At 36.5% G+C, this 17,680-nt stretch overlaps 2 protein-coding genes across 10 annotated transcripts in view; one reads left to right on the top strand and one right to left on the bottom strand.

The window, feature by feature from the left end:
* CNGB3 (cyclic nucleotide gated channel subunit beta 3) overlaps window positions 1-17,680 on the top strand; it is a 63,499-nt gene that overhangs the window by 41,793 nt on the left and 4,026 nt on the right. The window contains exons 11-16 of the mRNA XM_065053936.1: window positions 6,772-6,913; window positions 8,861-9,020; window positions 9,428-9,525; window positions 10,597-10,680; window positions 12,818-12,936; window positions 17,358-17,504. Coding sequence (XP_064910008.1) covers window positions 6,772-6,913; window positions 8,861-9,020; window positions 9,428-9,525; window positions 10,597-10,680; window positions 12,818-12,936; window positions 17,358-17,504 — 750 coding nt within the window. The remainder of the gene's footprint in view (window positions 1-6,771; window positions 6,914-8,860; window positions 9,021-9,427; window positions 9,526-10,596; window positions 10,681-12,817; window positions 12,937-17,357; window positions 17,505-17,680) is intronic.
* The window catches only part of CPNE3 (copine 3), a 38,478-nt gene continuing 34,898 nt past the window's right edge, over window positions 14,101-17,680 (bottom strand). For all 9 annotated transcript variants that reach the window (XM_065053917.1, XM_065053916.1, XM_065053921.1 and 6 more), the window contains exons 16-17: window positions 15,547-15,657; window positions 14,101-14,614 (exon numbers count right to left, since the gene is read on the bottom strand). In XM_065053917.1, the coding sequence (XP_064909989.1) occupies window positions 14,528-14,614; window positions 15,547-15,657 (198 nt within the window). In that variant the 3' untranslated portion in view covers window positions 14,101-14,527. The remainder of the gene's footprint in view (window positions 14,615-15,546; window positions 15,658-17,680) is intronic.

Raw genomic sequence — 17,680 nt, 5'->3', positions numbered from 1 at the left:
CTGATTGCATACGCACATGGGAACCGTTTGAAGCATTGCAGAACAATTCCTCAAAGGAATCAGAGGCACAGATTTCTTTTCTGCCACATAGCACTGTGTCATTAAAATCCAACATTTTAATCCCTCTAAACACCATGGTCATTAGTCTGAAAAAATTCCACCCGCTTTCTCTGATGTTTTGAGAAGGTCATGTTTAAACATGTGGCAGTGTCTTCAGTGGGACGGACTGGATATTGGCAGAGTTTTCCACAAACTCCTTGTGACAGCGACAGGCTGAGTGTCATGAAATGGACGTTCATTAAAATGATGGAGAGGCAGCAAGAGAAAACAGCAAAGTCATAATATATTTTGTGTGTAGTTACTTAAAATGTATCCAGTAGATTCAGATACATAATATAGCTAAAGCTGCAGAAGCTAAATTTGTTCATTAATTACATTCTTTGCAAAACCACATATAGTGCACTACTGCTGTCATAAATCACCCTGTAAGCAACTTTTCACATTTCTCTTGTAGACTTGCTTCTCTTGCTTGTAATTTTGTTAGACTTCACGAGTTTGGTGTGAATTCACTGTCTTGAAGGGTAAGGTCTTTTCTAGCCTTTGAGAGTAAAACACACTTGCTGTAAAGCAGCATTGATTTTTTTTATAATTAGGGTTCTCTCACTCAAAAAAAAATATGACATGGCTGAAGTTTCCACACACCAGTAAAATACACAGCTCAATACTGGAGTCAGACACGTGCGAGCAGGCTCACAGAGCTCAGTGGGACCACTTATGTAAGTGAAGTTATACAGAGGTATTTATTTGCAGGATCAAGGCTTCCAGAAATCTGACAAAAAATGTAGAAAGAATTTCCATTATAGATATTTTTATTGAAGTCAATCTTGGGAATACTTGACTCATGATTTAAAATAAGGTACTGAGACTAAGCAATATGAAAACTCCAAAAGTAGAGCGCTTACTCAGTCTTCAAGATTTTAATGCTTCTTCAGAACAGCCTAGAGAACAGGCAAGAAAGTCTTTCTTTTTTTCATGAGCAAGAATATTTTACGTTTCACTCAGGGAAACAATTGGTGGAAATTATTTTCTAGCTTGATCACAGACAATGCAGTTGTGCCCAGAGGCAACACTCAGTTTTTTTAATATTTTGTGATGTCCTTTTCATGAGGAGACAAAAACACTTCTCAAGTGACATCACACTGAAATCACATGGGATTTAGGGCAGAATTTTTTGTAAACTATAGCAATAAACTGATAATTCAAGGTCTGAATTATACTGAGATTCTGAAATAAAATGCCGACTAGAATATATCCATACCTCATTAAGCCATTAATCTACCTGATGCTGATATCGGTTGTGAACGTATGACTTTATTCTTTTGCCTGTGTCTAACTTGTACTGGATTATATGGTCCCATGTACACAGAACCCCAAAGAGTATCCCATGTTGGGCGGCATTTCGTAAAGTACAGCTTGGTATCCCACTTCACAGCAAATGCCTTCTGTATGGGATAGTCATCACCTTAGAGAATCAAGCATGACATATTATCTGATTGTTGAATGTTTGGGGATTTTTGACAAAGAGGCATTGCGTGAACATTAGTTATTATTGGAGATGCAATGTGAATTTAAACATACCAGACAAGATACTTCTAAGTATATTAATTTCTTCGGAAAGCAGGAATTAAGAAAAGTCCTGGAAAAATCTGTCAGAAAAAGTAACCAGAACTGCAGTATATATTATGGCACAGCAGTGTAGATGTAATTTCCTTTCACATAGCGGTCAGAGTTGCCAATATTAGAAGAAAAATACACCATTGCTCTCATATACAATGGGACCACATTCAGAAAGAAGGTAGGACAAATATAGCTTCTTAGCTAATTAAAAAAAAAGGCAACAATAAGAATTTTGACAAATTAATCCAAATTCCAGTAGTCTCAGATTACACTGACCCAAAGCAAATGATCTGGCTCTGATTTAGTGGCATGAATATTTTATGTAGAATTCCTGCTGTGTCTGTAAAGTGTTGCTAGTTATGGCCATACCAGTTCTTAAAAATGTCAACATTTCTAGGATCATTTTCTTTTTTCCATTCCAGGCTAAAAAGAATACACAGACAACAGATTCTCTTATCAATTTGATTATTTATACGTTCCTCAGCAGGCACACTAACTGTTGGACTTCAGTTTATAACAGCTGTACATAGCGCTCAAACATCAAAGTAGCTGTTTTTGCAAATTTCTGCTAGCTGTTTTGTTTTCCAGATCATGTCCAGACTCTAAAGTGGTAGTGCCAATTCAAGATCTGAGGTCTTTTGCATGGCAGCCTTCAACCAAAGCCTTTGACCTGAGGTGCAGTCAAAGGCAGTCAACTTTACCCCCCTTCAGTGCACCCAAATTAGCCACACAAGATGTTCCCAGGATTAAATCTGCACTCATGAGCTTGGTATAATTAGGCAGACAGACCTCAGTCTCTCCTAACACAGCAGGATAGCATCCCTGATAGAACACCATAGTGTAGAGCCATGGTAACCATGGAAGCAGAATGTCAAAAAGGTCTCTTAATTACAGCTAAGTGAACAATTTGAACTATGTGTTATTTACAATCTAATGTAATTACCTAAGTTAGAGATCGATGCCCCTAATTCCTCAAGAAAATGGAAAAATTCTCTAGAAAGGGATTCAAGGCAGGTATGTAATGTCATTGTTCTGAATTGTCCCATGGAAGTATCTGTCTCTCTCACCACCGCCCATCAAGGAAACTAAAACTAGGGAGCTGAAATTCCCATGCAAACTCCCCAGGTCAGCATTAAATTTAGGCAAAACAAATCTTTCCACTTTGCTCATAGTATATTCTGCTGTTTGCAAGTAGTCTGCAAAAACCTCCAGCATATTTATTAATCAAGACATCTATTTTCATCCCACTGATGTTTCTGTATGGCTTGCTGCCTTCCTGTTCCGGGCAAAAACTTAGCAGATATCTGAAAGTCCCAGGAAATGGTCACTGTACATGCCTAGAACAACTCTGCTTCTCACAGTGCTTGCTATGCAGTGCCAGTTCTGCACCTTCAATCTGTGAGTGCACAACCCAACTCATGGCAGACCTCGTGCTTTCAGACCTGCTACTTGCAGCCACACTTTTTAGACAAAAGCTTCCTGGTTTACACCATTCTGTCTCAGATCATCATACCCACAGCCATCTGATAAAAAAGTCACTCAAAAAAAAGAGGTAGCAAGAATGAGGTCATTAGAATACCAGTTTATAAAGGTCACTTCTTTTCTGAAACCCATCCTGGTTATAATCTGAGAGGAGTCAAATGTGACAGCCCGAAAATAATGCTTCCCTGGGCAGAAATGAATGTGTGCGTACTACCTTAAAATCTGATAGCCACATGCACAAAGATTTGTTTTATCCTTATTAATCAAAATCATGTAAGAAGTTTAGTGTATTCTGAAATAGATTTCTATGAAAAAAAAAAAGGCATAATATTATAAGGTATCTTATTTGCAGTGTTTCTGAATGTTTTTATACCTAGGATTTACTTTAAAAATCTAGTAGTTTGCCTGAAGGATAAACATAATCTGTGTTGTGCAGAGGGAAAATCCCTTTCTTGTCTCATGTTGTTTGCTTCAGCAGTCATTTTATAGCAGGCTAGCAAGCTGTATAGTGAGCAATGATGGTTTCCAGGCACTAGCTCGTAGGAAGCACAGCTGCTAATACTGTTGAAATGGGAGTCTGTTTTTTTCTGGCTTTCCTTAAACAAAATTTACAATCTCATTTCTCCCTTTCTTAGGGGAAAAAAAAAGAAAAAAAAGCTGCTTTATGTTTCAACTGTCTAACTTTCATTTCAGATTAAAATAAAAACAATAAAATGTGTCAATGGAGAAAATATAAAACCTGTGCCTAAGAGATAATGAATATTATATGACTTTGCCAGCAGAAAGTTTCTTTTGAAGTAAAATTACCGAAGGATGTACTGTATTAACTACATCTTCAGAAAGGGATGGGCAGATCTGAAAAAAATCTCTCACATTTCGAATATACAACACTGCAAAGAATGTGACCCCCTAAACTGCTTTGAGGATCTGCTTTCATTATTTGTAGACATGCCCAGAATGGACATTATCTTGTCTATCATGGTAGTCTTAGCAAGCTTGGCATCCAAGACCATTGGGGGTGAGGGAGCTGGATAATTACTTTTGTTTCCTATAGTAACTAGCACAGAAGTAATGTTAATGTCTTTATTTTTACATTAATAAATTATGCATATTTCAAGCACTACAACATTCTCAGTTATGGCAAAGGAATATGATATTAATATGCTTTATATGATAATTCCTCTCAGACGAGCTAGAGACATCATTTTATGCTTAAATCTTCAATTATTTCAAAACAGATGTGAGGCCTTTTTTACTATTTATTTATGCTACAGAAGTCTAAGAGAAAGCTGCTACTTACGCATACTGTATTAGAAGCATGCATAGGTGATGATTTTTTTTGAGCTCAAGTGAAAATATTATAATGATGTAATCCAGCTGTTCATTTTGCAGCCCTAACAAGGAAAAATGATATGATGGCAGCCATTAAATGAATTTTTTCACTTAAGGACTCTGAATGAAAACAGACAGTTCTGGCTGTTAAAACCTGAAAGTAGAAAACTATGGCAAAAGTGATCATTGTTGCTGCATATCATTAATCTGCAACCAAGAAAAAGATGACTTTGTAATGAAAAGCAAAAACTGATGGCTTGGTAAAGCCTGAAATTTTAGGTCATAGATTTGGAAACACCTTTAAGTGATTCAAATAAAAACTCTCATTGGAATTGGTTGTTATTTTTAGCTTATTTTCTCATATTCGCACAAAACTGACCCTTCAATTGTATTGTTACATGGACCATTAATTAATAGGAGTGCAGGTCATATCTTAATAACATCAGAGTTTAAAAGTGGAGGCCACCAAATTAAAATGTATACCTGAAGTCTGCAAGCAGATGACGTGGCCTCAGATTCAGGGTAGGCATGAGAAGATGCATGCAATACTGTCTATTTCAAAACAAACAACTCCAAAAATATTTATTCAGTGCTTGTTATTTTTTTTTGTTTATTTCAAACTCAATATAATTCAACAAATAGAAGGAATGTTCATTGCTTTAAAAGCAATAGCCACAGATGAAAGAACAGAAAATTTTATTGTCCAATTAAGGAAAACAAACTTCAACTCCTAATCAGGAGTGAAGCTGAAGTCTGATCGTACAGAAACATAGGAAGTCAAATTCTAATTAATAGAAGGTTTTTAAAAATTTTCCTAAACCAATTACTTGGTAGATCAGAAAATAAGGAAATGACAGCACATTCATGACACTGATTTGAACTAATTAATCTCCACTGCACAGTGTGGGGGCTGCTGCATTACTAATGGTACCATGTTCTAGAATGAAATTTAAAACAGAATCTTAGAGATGCCAAGACATTTTATATAAATATGTATTTTTTAAGAGAAATAGTATGAGTATCCTCACAAAATTAAAAAAAAATAATAATTCTGTCTTGGTCCTTTGTTGTTTTCACAGACTTTTGTTATCATAATAATAGAAATATACAGATTCAATGCAACAGGCTTTGTCATGCATAAGGCTGTACAAAAAGGGCAGTACGAACAGAACAAAAAGTATTTGTTCAAAGAGCTCACACTTCAGGTGTGAGGAACGACAGACAGCAGAGAGATACTGTGAAGGAGTCAATATAATCTGTATATTGAAGCAGAGTCAGTGACTGACCATTGCTCACTGCTATATTTGGTTTCTAGATCAAGAGAGCTCTGAGAAAAGTCTTGAAGGGCACTAGCCATTGATGGATAGTTCTTCCCAGGCATGAGGGAAAGTACTGAAGAAGGCAAGAAAGTGTTTGTTAAGGTGACAGAAGGGGTAGTGGAGGCTACCCACTAGGACAAGTCAAGTCAGCCTTTCAGTGCTGAGTAAGTGAAGTGGCTTGGACAAGATGGATGAACACACAGCTTGTGGAAACATGTAACTTCTTTTTGACATAACCCAGGAGGCAGAGCCAATGAAAGATGCTCAGAAGCAGAGTGGGAAGAAGACCAGTGTGTTAAAGGGGTAGGAAAATTAATGGACATAAGAAGAACAACACTGCATTTGTCATGCCCATCATAAGGCCTCACACTGGTGTCATCAAGTGAAGCCATGGAAGAGACCTTCAGATGTGTGTGCTCCTAGTATGCTACAGGTATAGTCAATATTCACTATTCAAGAAGAGACTGGACAACGCCCTCAGACACATAGTGTGAACTGTGGGGTTGTCAGATGCAGGGACAGGAGTTGAACTTGGTGATCCTTGTGGGTCCCTTCCAACTCAGGACATTCTGTGCTTCTGTGATTCTAGGTAAACTCTGGGAAGTCTCTAACACTTACACTGCTTTTAACATCATGGCGTCTTCACTGGTAGTTTTCTAATGCTGTAGTGTCCACCTTGGCAATTTGTCACAGAAGTCTTCTCTAACGCTGCAAAGAGTTACTGAAGAACAGCAACTGCTGCATTTCCCAGATATTCTTAGTTTGCTGTCAGTGAGAATATTCAGCTCAATCCAATTCACGTAACTGTATCATTTGTAAAATCATAACCCTTCACAGAAATTGCTGAAGGTCTTCTGGATTGAAAAGCATCATTGAAAGGCCCAACGCAGGTAGGCATATGCTTAACTTCAACCGCATAAGTACCTACAGTCTGTAACAAAAATGCTGTCTGTATCCACAGGTACCTAAGATGTTACTACTGGGCAGTTCGTACTTTAATCACTATCGGTGGCCTTCCAGAACCACAAACTCTGTTTGAGATAGTTTTTCAACTGCTGAATTTTTTCTTGGGTGTCTTTGTCTTCTCCAGCTTAATTGGTCAGGTAACTCAAAAAATCATTAACTAGATACGTTCAGTTCCTTGTAATGTAGCAATAATATATACAGTTTAATGGAGTTTAATTCTGGGAAAAAGTTGAGCTTCCATCTGAACGTCCCTCTATTTAACTGTTACTTGTACTTACTCTACTGACAAACACATGTTTAATTACTTCCCAGTTTCGTAGTCCTTTTTCACACAAGCCGATTTAAACTCAGCACTCTGCAGGACATGGATGATTCTTGAAACTGCATATAATTCCTTCTTCCCCATAGCCAAGGAGACAGTTCCTTAGCATTCACATTATACTGTTAAATCTGATGTAACATTATAATTGTAGGTATGATATTAATATGTACAAATTATTGAATAAGTCACACTCGATATTACTGTCAATAGAATACTGTTAATGGAAATCCCATTATCCTGTCAAAGTAGGATTCTGCTCTCTTCCATAAATTACAATATATTCGTTAACCTGAAAATCGACTGTTTTCTATTTCTCTTGGTTCTCATTTGGCAGGAGACTAAAAAAAGGGAAAAAAAAGCCCTTCACACAGCAAATCAGATATATTTAAAGATCAGTATAACTGAAATATTTCAGGCTTGTAACCATTAAACTTGGGCTTTAGATCCATAGGTTTTTAAAATACCTTGCCTACAGAAAAACCAATGTCATTGTTTCTATGTGAGACTCTGTCTTATCAGACTCCTGTAGAAATCATCCCAGACCTTTTGATTGCTACATGCTTGATACTGGAAGAAATATGAAGAAGAAAAAAAAAAAAAAAAAAAGAAAACTAAAATGTAATTTTTATTTTGAATACAAGATTGGAAAAGTTCAATCAAATACTGAAAAATTCTATATGTCTGGTTTTGTTTAGCAGCACAAGAAATAACCATCATGAAACAGACTCTTGCCTATAGGATTTAAAACTCATCCATAAACAAGAATTACACAAATTAAGAGAAAGTAGTTCATATAAAATATTTCTTCTGGAAAACTATTGAATTCAACTATATTCAGAGTTTGTATATTTGTATTTTTTTCCTAAATTGTTATAACTGTCAATGAAAGCATCATTGCTGAAGAACATTTTGCAGCTTAGTTTTTGTAGCCATTTGTTGTCATTTGCAGACTCAAACCTTAAATTTTAACACACAGTTTCATTGCAATTTGTCATCATTCCTGTTTACAAAGAGCTCTTAAGGCTACTGCACTATTCCTGGTTTAGCCCACTTACCTAAAAATTGTTATTCCTACTGCAATCAATTGCACCTCTGTAATAAAAAGCAGAATTCATCCCATCAGCACACTTGGCCACTGCAATATGAAGCCATTATACAAAATCTGTGTGTATAGTTATGCTTTTGAAGAATGAATATATATGAACATTAACTCATTCACTTTCTAAAAACTAAATTTTACTTGTGTTGGAATGTTAAACGATGTTCCTGCATTAAAATCTCCAAGGTCCCATTTCAGCTCAAAATGTATTTTTAGGACTGATCTAGATTCTCTTAAATATTTAAACAATGGTGGGATTTCAATTCTAGATGTGCCGCCTGATGTTATCACACAAATTTAGCCCAATTTGCATCACTTCTGACTTGCATTGCACACCAAATGCAGAGTAGCTTTATTACGGATTTTTAAGAAAAGCATTACCTATATTTTTCATCCACGTCCAGAAATATGAGACAGAAAAATAAGCTAAAATCCACAAATGATTTCTTTAAAATCATAGAGATTTTTCCAACACAATTAGATTAAATCTGTACTGCTTCTTAAAAAGTGAATGAAGTACCTATTGAAAACATGCAGCTGAATGTATAATTGATCAGTGATTTTGCAAACAAGTGGTTTATTCTTTTTATACACTGTTGACAAGATATTAAAATCAGGACTATTTTTGCTGAAATGTGTAGTAACAACAACTGATGTTTGCAGATGAGGGATGTCATTGGAGCAGCTACAGCAGGACAGAACTACTACCGTTCCTGTATGGATAACACTGTCTCCTATATGAACACTTACTCTATTCCAAAAGTTGTCCAAAATCGTGTTCGAACCTGGTATGAGTACACATGGGACTCCCAGGGAATGCTGGGTAAGGCTTTCCAATTCTAGTTACACAGCAACTCCAAGTGCGAGGGGTCGTACAGATACAGATGTAGGGTGTAATTCACATTTCTGCTTTTCTGAATTGCATATGAGGAGAGCAGGGTATTCAATTTACTTCAGAAAACAGAAGAACTGCAAAGCAGTACCATGCTTACTACTTCACAAATTCTATTGATTTATATAATGTTCTAGTTATAACTTTAGACAGGATGTGTAACTTAGAAGATAATATCTTAGTAAAACCATATTAGTAGCTTCTTCATTTGAAATAATAAATGCTAGAATAGCTCCATTAAGTTATTTTTCTGCACAATGCTCATTTTTTATGGATATTCTTTCATTCTACCTTTACATTTTCTAACTAACAGTTTGCTTTTTTTTTTTCTTTTACAGATGAATCAGAATTACTGGAGCAGATGCCAACCAAAATGCAATTAGCCATTGCAATTGACGTGAACTTTGCCATTGTCAATAAAGTTGACTTATTCAAAGCAAGTAGTTTCACAGGAGAATGCAGAAATGAGTGGTATTCCTTAGACAGAAACCTTGTATTGTGCATTTTGCAACACTTAAGAACAAATGTGTTAATATGCAAGGCAAAATAAGTCTAAGAAATGTTTTAGTCAGTGAAGACATTTCAGGACAAAGCAAAGTGCCTGCCCTTGGAGTTTTTTTTGTCAAAGCAGAGACTAAAAAAAAGAAAAGGAGTAAATTAGATTAAACACAGTCCTGTTATATCTATATATTAAAGCTGATGTTATGGTCAGGCTGTAAGTGATTTCAGAGTATAACTAACTTCAAGAGTCCGACATAGAAGAATGCAATTTTTAATATGGTTCACCTTGCCTTACTGTAGCCCACCCAGCGCTGCCTGAGAGATCACTAATGCTGTGTGTTCTGGCAACATAACTCTGAGGTAGCGAATGCTACATTTTAGTGACTTTTTGTGCAAAGAAACCTTCTATTTGTTATCATGATAATTTTCCAGAGGTACAATTTGAATGTGGTGGTTAAGGTTAGATTTTTGGCAACAAAACCAAGGAAACAAAGCATTTTTAGAAGTAGTGTTGATATACTGTAACCTCAAAGCTAATTTGTTTTTTTGGATAATTGCAAAATAAAAAATCGTGATATCTCTGCGTAAACATTACATTCTGAATGCGTTCTGACACATTTGCTGAAGGCATGAAATTCATCGATTCATACCAACATTTAACATGATCTGCTATTTTTTCCCCTGATCAGTAAAGAGCAAACACGAGACTATGAATGTAGCACTAACTGAGCTTCCACTGCAAAATTAGATGTACAGAAGCTTACTTTTAAAAAAACAAAACAAAACAAACCACAAAGAGGTGTTTAACCCGAAGGAAACTTTATAAGTATCTGAAATAACAATTCTTTCAGCCTTTTCTCTGCTGTAAAAGCTGATCTTGATGATGTTTTGTGTTTGCATTCTACTTAAGGATCCCTGGATCATTCATGTGTTGGCCCAGTGTAAGCACCAATAATCACTCGTGTTACTGAATTAATAGAGCCAACATTTCTAATTATTTTAACAGGGGTGCGATACCCAGATGATATATGACATGCTGCTAAGGTTGAAATCCATTGTGTATTTACCTGGTGATTTTGTCTGCAAAAAGGTGAGAATTGTTGTCTCTTTCAAATAATAATTATAGCATGTAGTTTATAAAAAGAGTTCAGATGTGGGTCAACAGTGTCTTTTAAATAAAATTAATCCCGAGTGAATTAGATAGCATAAAAGTTATTAAGGTATTCTGTGTAATAATAACAAATGTGCTCTCAAGATTCAACCTAGAACAAGACAATATGGATTTCATTACTTATACTATCAAACATAAAATTACATTAATATGGGAAAGTACTTCATGTAAATATGGCTTATCTGATGATACAACATGAAGTTTTAACATTTAAAATGGAGCAAGCTTAATTTTTATACATATATACATAGAAACCTAGTGTGCAGATCTCATTCTACAATACTTTGTATGTGCCTCATTCATGTATTCAGAAACTCTTAAGTGGAATTACCAAAGAATGTAGAAAACACACTGCACCCCATACTGCTCCTCCCAGCAGGATTTGATCTTGTTTGACCTTCAGGCACAGCTTTGAGCCATCTCCAGACTTGGAGCTGAATGCTGTCACACTGTCCCTCAGCAGAGAAGCCTGTCTTCTCGTAGTGTTTGATCAAACATGGCCTTAGAGTAACACAAGTAGACAGCTCAGCTGCTGACCAGGTGAGCCCAAGTCTTTTCAGAAGACATGTAAAATATTTACAGGCAGTGTTGGATGTAATTACAGCATAGGGGAGGCTGAAGTATCAGTACTGTTACCATTCTGGCAATTGACCCACAGTTCATACCACATCCAGAAGTGACCATCAGAACCTCTTAACATGTCTTCAGCAGTTCTGGTCCAGCACGTTCACTAAGGTCCTAGTTCCTCCAAGTGTTAAGCGTATGCTTCTCTTCCCAAATGCTGAGTTAGTCCCATTGAGCCCACAGTGTAGGAGGTTTAAACATTTGTGAAGGCACTGAAGGATCAGGTGTGTCCCTTCAAAGATCAGTCCCAGAATTACTTTTGGTTGGGAAGGGTGGAAGAATAGTTTGGTGTGTTTGCTTGTACGATGCACAGTGTGAAGGGATCTTAGACTACGGCCGGGACTCTGCCACAACAGAGATAAAAAATGACAATTACAGATTCAAGGTCTTGATACTGCAGTCAGACACAAGCAGATCTCAACAAGAATGGATTGTGAGAAACTGAAATATCAATTTGTTCTGGCTGGATTCAGAGCTAAAAGGCCTTTCACTTGTATGGATCTACTATGTGGCCAACAATCGTAGCAGTCCCATCAATGCTGTAACGTGTAGTCGGGAATAAAACCCTGTTGGAACCACCTCCTCCTTGGATGTATGTTGGCCTCACCGTACTTTATCGAGGAGATCCAACATCCAGGCTTGTAGGCACAAGCGAAGGGACAGGAAATACAAGCCATACATTTTCAGTTCTGGCTTTGTTCCTGTTGCCTTTTCACTCTTAAAATGAAATTTCTTCTTTGCCTCAGTCACTCCAGCTGCATGAGTAGAAAAATATCTATTCGCTTGTCTACTGAGATGATGCAAAGACTGTTATGGCCACGTTTGTGAAGTGCATTATATCACTCCAGTTTGACTGCCTTTTATTGAATATACCAATGTCATGCTTTGAATCCTAGTAGATCATGTGGAGGATAATAAATCAACTAATATTCTCTTAAACCATCTAGTGATTTACAGAAAACTAGACAAAGTTTTGAATGACTTTTTATTCTTATTTTCCTTTTAAATTATGTAACTGATTATTAGAAACAGTAAAAACAGTGTAAAAACTGAAGCTTTTTAGACCATGAAGCATGGGCCTTTTTGCACTTGTTATAAAATATGCTGCTGAAGTACTTCAGTTTCCCCCAGAACAGCTGATGGAATTGACTACTATGACCCTGACTATTATTTAGTCTTCTTTTTCCAGGCTGTCCTGGACAGTCTTACTCCTGTTCAAATATTGTCCCACATCACAATTATGTCTGCCAGAGTCAGTCCTTGCACTTGTGCTCAGTGCTAGGAAAAGTACTGCAAACATTCGTTTCTCCATAGTATAAGTAAACCTACGTATAGGAAAGAGGAAACATAAACGAAGAGTTTGTCAGATTATTCTAACAAAAAAATCACTGCCAGGCTAAAACATTAGATCTTTATGTGTTTGTGTTCCCAGGGAGAGATTGGCAGAGAGATGTACATCATCAAACAGGGTGAAGTTCAAGTCCTTGGAGGCCCTGATGGTACAAAAGTTCTGGTCACACTCAGAGCAGGAGCTGTATTTGGGGAGATCAGGTAGGTCCATCGCTATTTCTAACACATTCTTTAGAACTGATCAAATAAAGAATCATTGTTCAACTTCTCTGTGGTACGCACAACAGCTACTATGGAAGCCTAGAAAGCTGGTAGGATCACGTTAGAGGACACTGAGCAAGGAGATACAGGTCAGTGAAGGAAAATCCAAGTGAAGCATCAGAGACTAATCCAGCAAGATCCAAGACCAGAGTTTTGGGCAATGTACACAGGGATAAACAGACAGATTTTAAAAAATCTAACACATCTTCATGTTCTGACGTCTGCAATACAGCAAGAGCAAATGCATTTTATTGCCTGTACAGTTAGACTACGTGTCCTTACAGAGCAGATGGTAAAAATTATAATTAATATTCATCAAAAAATCTAGAATAGCAAATAAGACTGGTCCAGGAGCTGAAGTAGGGACTAAGTTGACAAAAATCAGTCATTCACATTTGAAAATGTATTTGTTTAAGAGCATTCAAAATGGACAGATCAGTTTTTTGGGTGTAAGTTCATCTGGACAGTATTTTTCTCTGATGACTACAAACATTTTTCATATTCTCCATGTGGTTGCTATGCAAAATCCATTAACTCTTACGTGCCATTTTCCCCAATTAGCCAACCAAGTGCTAGATTTTAGGTACTACATCTCCTGCAGAGGTTGGACTGAGCAAAAGTAATAAAATACATGCGCTGCTGCAGGTGACAAACCAGATTCTTGACTTCTTCCAGCTGTCTCCCTGTTATTGTTAATCCTCTTGCTGGTAGCTTTAATCTGCCTTTTGAAAAGCAGTAATCAGCTCTGTGCCAGGGTTACATTCATCTTCTACTTGTGTCTCCCTTTGTGGTAGTGAACACATTCCCATTTGTCCAGCGATGTGCATACAGAACTTGCTTAGACCTCCAGTGGGAAACACCTGATACATCCCATAGATAGAGACTTTTCATGGAGTGGGAAAGTGAAATTATATTAGCTCTCTGAGAGCAGGTTATTTGAAAGGTATTTCTCTGTGTAACAATATAATACCTGAGCAAAGCCTCAAACCAAAATACTGTATTGCAAGTTATGTGGAAAAGCTAAGAATGCACTGCTTTTCAGTACAGGCTGAATAATGAAAAGATAAAAGAAAAAGCTACAGCAGCCCAGGTATGCAACAGACACACAGTTTTCAATTATTTATTAGTCTTGTATTTGGAGCTAGGACTTTGTTTTTTAAACTGAGAAATTATAAGGATTGGTTTTAAAACAAGGATGGGTATTTTCAAACTACTGATCTAATACAGATGAGCACTTGTTTCCACATGAGAACTACACAACCATTAAAGATGCATTTCCCAATATGTGTTGCTCTTCACATAATTGCCAGTATAGCCAGTAAAACTCTCAGCAATGCTATAATCCTTCACTTCCAGTCCCATTTTGTTCATCATTGACCTACTGCAGCAGCGTAACAGTTCAGACACATGTAATTCGCATATAAATGACAGGCAGCGGATAAACTCAAGGAGAAAATACACAGCAACTGGCAGACATCTCCAAAATTGAAGAAAAGCAAAGAAATTAAGCACTAAGTGTATCAGTAGAGATTCACCCTCTTCCTTGTAGAGAAGTGTTAGAAAATAATGAGCTTGTACAGCACCTCTTTATGTACGCTTTGTCAAGGTCTTCTGAACACTGTATAGCAGAAGAAAATGAAAAAATATATTCTTCAATGGATGAAATATTGCTTCATTTAGCACATCCAAGTTTTCCCCTCACTATTCATAGCATGGTTATCACCTTATATTAGACTGACTTCCTCCTAATTTCTGATTCAAAATGTATTTAGAGAAATATGCCAGCTTCATTCCAAGTGGTAAAACTACGTGATTTATAAGACACTTGCTATTTAATCTCACTCTGTTCAAAATGCATGTAAATGATGTTTAAAGAGTCTCTGAGGACAAAGGAGCTGAAGAAAACAAAAGATGTTTATTTCAAAAAATGTGCCTGAATTATACTAGAACGCAAGACAAATCCTTTGCCAATTTCATCCTTGAAAATTATTACAGAAACAGATGAAGTAATAGCAGTTGCCTTCCAATTAACATCTTACCCTCATTACTACTTTCCTGTGTAGATAATATCAGTTTGGGGAAGCAAAATAATCTCAGAACCAGCGGCAAACAGATTGCTGTCTTAATGAGAACCTGTCTGCACAGACAATTGAGAGAGAAATTCATCTATAACACATCACTTCATTAGCCCAGAGAAATTTACACTTTAAGCCAGATGTCCTCCTTAATCCATTTACTGATATTTCACTAGAAAAACTTCCTATCAGAAAATGGTAATTCTGGAAGAATTAAACCACTTCTCAATTATATGTAAATTTTTGACAGGAAGATCTCTAAACGTTTGGTATTAGCTTTAGCCACTCAGTGATTTTGTAACTTGAACTTTTATTTAAAAAAATCAACACTAAAGGGAGTATTTAGCTTTGTGAAAGACTTCATTTTCCACTTTGTCCCAGGATTTGCCACAGCAGCTGCTGTTCAGTGAACTCTGCTCTTTGGTCTTTGACATCCTGCTCAAAAGCAAGGTGCTGTTTCCCTTTCCTGACTTACCAGTTCTCTCCATATGTACACAGGAGCCCAGCTGAGCCACCACAACCCTGCACGTTCAGCTGATGCACACGCCATTCCCTGGATCAATCTGCTAATTTCAATGAATGTCAGCTAAAAAAAATAATTGATAAGCTGAGTCATCGCTTTCAAAACTTTATACCTCTAAATTAAATTTTCTAGCGTTAAGAACTCAAAGTTATCATATTAACATCACCACATTTCAGTCTAACAATTGGAGTAAAAACTGAAAGGCAAAAAAAGCAATTTTCTCTATTAATATAGATATTACATTATCAAGAACCATTGCAAGACAAATGTAATTATTTTTTAAAAATTCGTCTATCGTGTAACTAGCACACCAGCCAAAGCAGATTCAATCATGAAGTTCATAAAGCTGTCCATAGTCATTCTGTTTGAGGAAGGACTGCCTTGTAAAATTCAGCTCACATCATCACCATAATGAAAAAGTTGATCTCTTTAGTCCTAGTCTGCCTTGATAAAATGAGCTTTCTCTTAGGAAAGCCTGAAAATGATTGTTCAATGACTTGTTGAGAAGTGATTCATCACAACTCAAAGCTGTTTGCAGCTTTTGTTATCTGCTTTTCTTATTGTGCAAATAGTTTTCTTCTATCTGAGGAATTGTGCAGAATTGTTTAAAAGAAGACTATACACTGCATTTTCAGCTTGAGTTCATATATTGATTGATATCTTGGGTTGCAGAAAAACTGTGTGTGTGTGCATGTGTAAAAATAGCCTTCTACACACCGTTGCAGAGGTCTCATACTATCCTTTGTAAGTCAAATATATTATTTGTATTGTCTAATATTTATAGTATGTTATATAAATATATTTAGTATGAAAACCAATATTTATATATCCTTGATTAATATTTAGGATAAGTATTAATTCATGTTTTATAGGGTCCATAGTATCCTTTCTTAATCACTATTAAATTTAGAGGTTACTAATATTCTCTATAACTATTAACTTACTGGGAAACATTTAAGGGACAGATTTTTAGGGTGAATCTCCTTGAGTACAGTAATAAAGCAATTTTACAACTAAGAGCAAAATGCAACTTCTCTTGCTTAAAACTACAGCTGAGAAGTGATCTCTTCTTAATGTGAGAGGAACAATTTAATTTTTACTTGTACAACATCTAATTTTCAAGTGGATATCCTTCCTATGGCCAACTTCTGCTTGCTAAACTGGCCTAATGCCTTACTTTCGAAACAAAATAGCCTTCTTTCTCTGGCGGACACATTTGTAACTGTCAGCTTGAAAGACCTTCCTAATCCCTATCTTTCAACTTGCCAACATTCAAACATGAGATGTGCTATGTGAGAAAAATGAAAAACAGAGCCCCACAGAATTTACTCGCTTGAGAAAATTAAAATTCTTGGGGAATCATTCATTCATTGTAAATAACTCTTTCAATAATAATGCTCTTGTGCTACTCTGCTTCTGATGTAAATCATTTTCAACAATAAAACTGAGGAAATGCCAAGTTCACATGAGGACTAAAACAAATGCAGTCCTTGCAGTGGGCGCCTCTTGGGAGAAAAGTCTCTGTCTAGCAAGACCTTTCACAGTCCTTTGCCTCTCCATCCTCCTGACCAGCAGTGACAATCTGCCTTCCTGAGGCAAGAAGATATTTCTAATTCCAGCTGCAAAGAGCCTTCACAGAACATCAGATAGAAAGTTGAGTACATAAGCGAACTTTACGATTATTTAAATGGAGAACCATCAGCAAAGAGATTCCTCACTAGGGCAAGTAACAGTGTGACTTATCATGTTTATTTTCATTCCAGCTTATTAGCTGCAGGTGGAGGAAATCGAAGGACTGCCAATGTGGTGGCTCATGGTTTTGCCAACCTTTTCATTCTGGACAAGAAAACACTCAATGAAATCTTGGTGCACTATCCTGACTCAGAAAAACTTCTCATGAAGAAAGCAAAGTATGTCCCTAATAACAGTTTTTAAATCACATTATTTATGTGCAGAATGGAGAGTTGTGGCTTCTGGACAGATTAGTGTTCCTTTCTTGGAAGAGTAACTAATGTAAACACATTTTTATTTAGAGGACAGATTTGCCTGGTAGTAGTTAGTGGAAGCCATAATCTTGGCAGGGATT

Source organism: Columba livia, chromosome 2 (assembly GCF_036013475.1).
Source record: "Columba livia isolate bColLiv1 breed racing homer chromosome 2, bColLiv1.pat.W.v2, whole genome shotgun sequence".
NCBI classification, from domain to species: Eukaryota; Metazoa; Chordata; class Aves; order Columbiformes; family Columbidae; genus Columba; species Columba livia.
The sequence above is the reverse complement of the archived record's forward strand: the minus strand, read 5'-3'. Positions and strand labels throughout refer to the sequence as shown.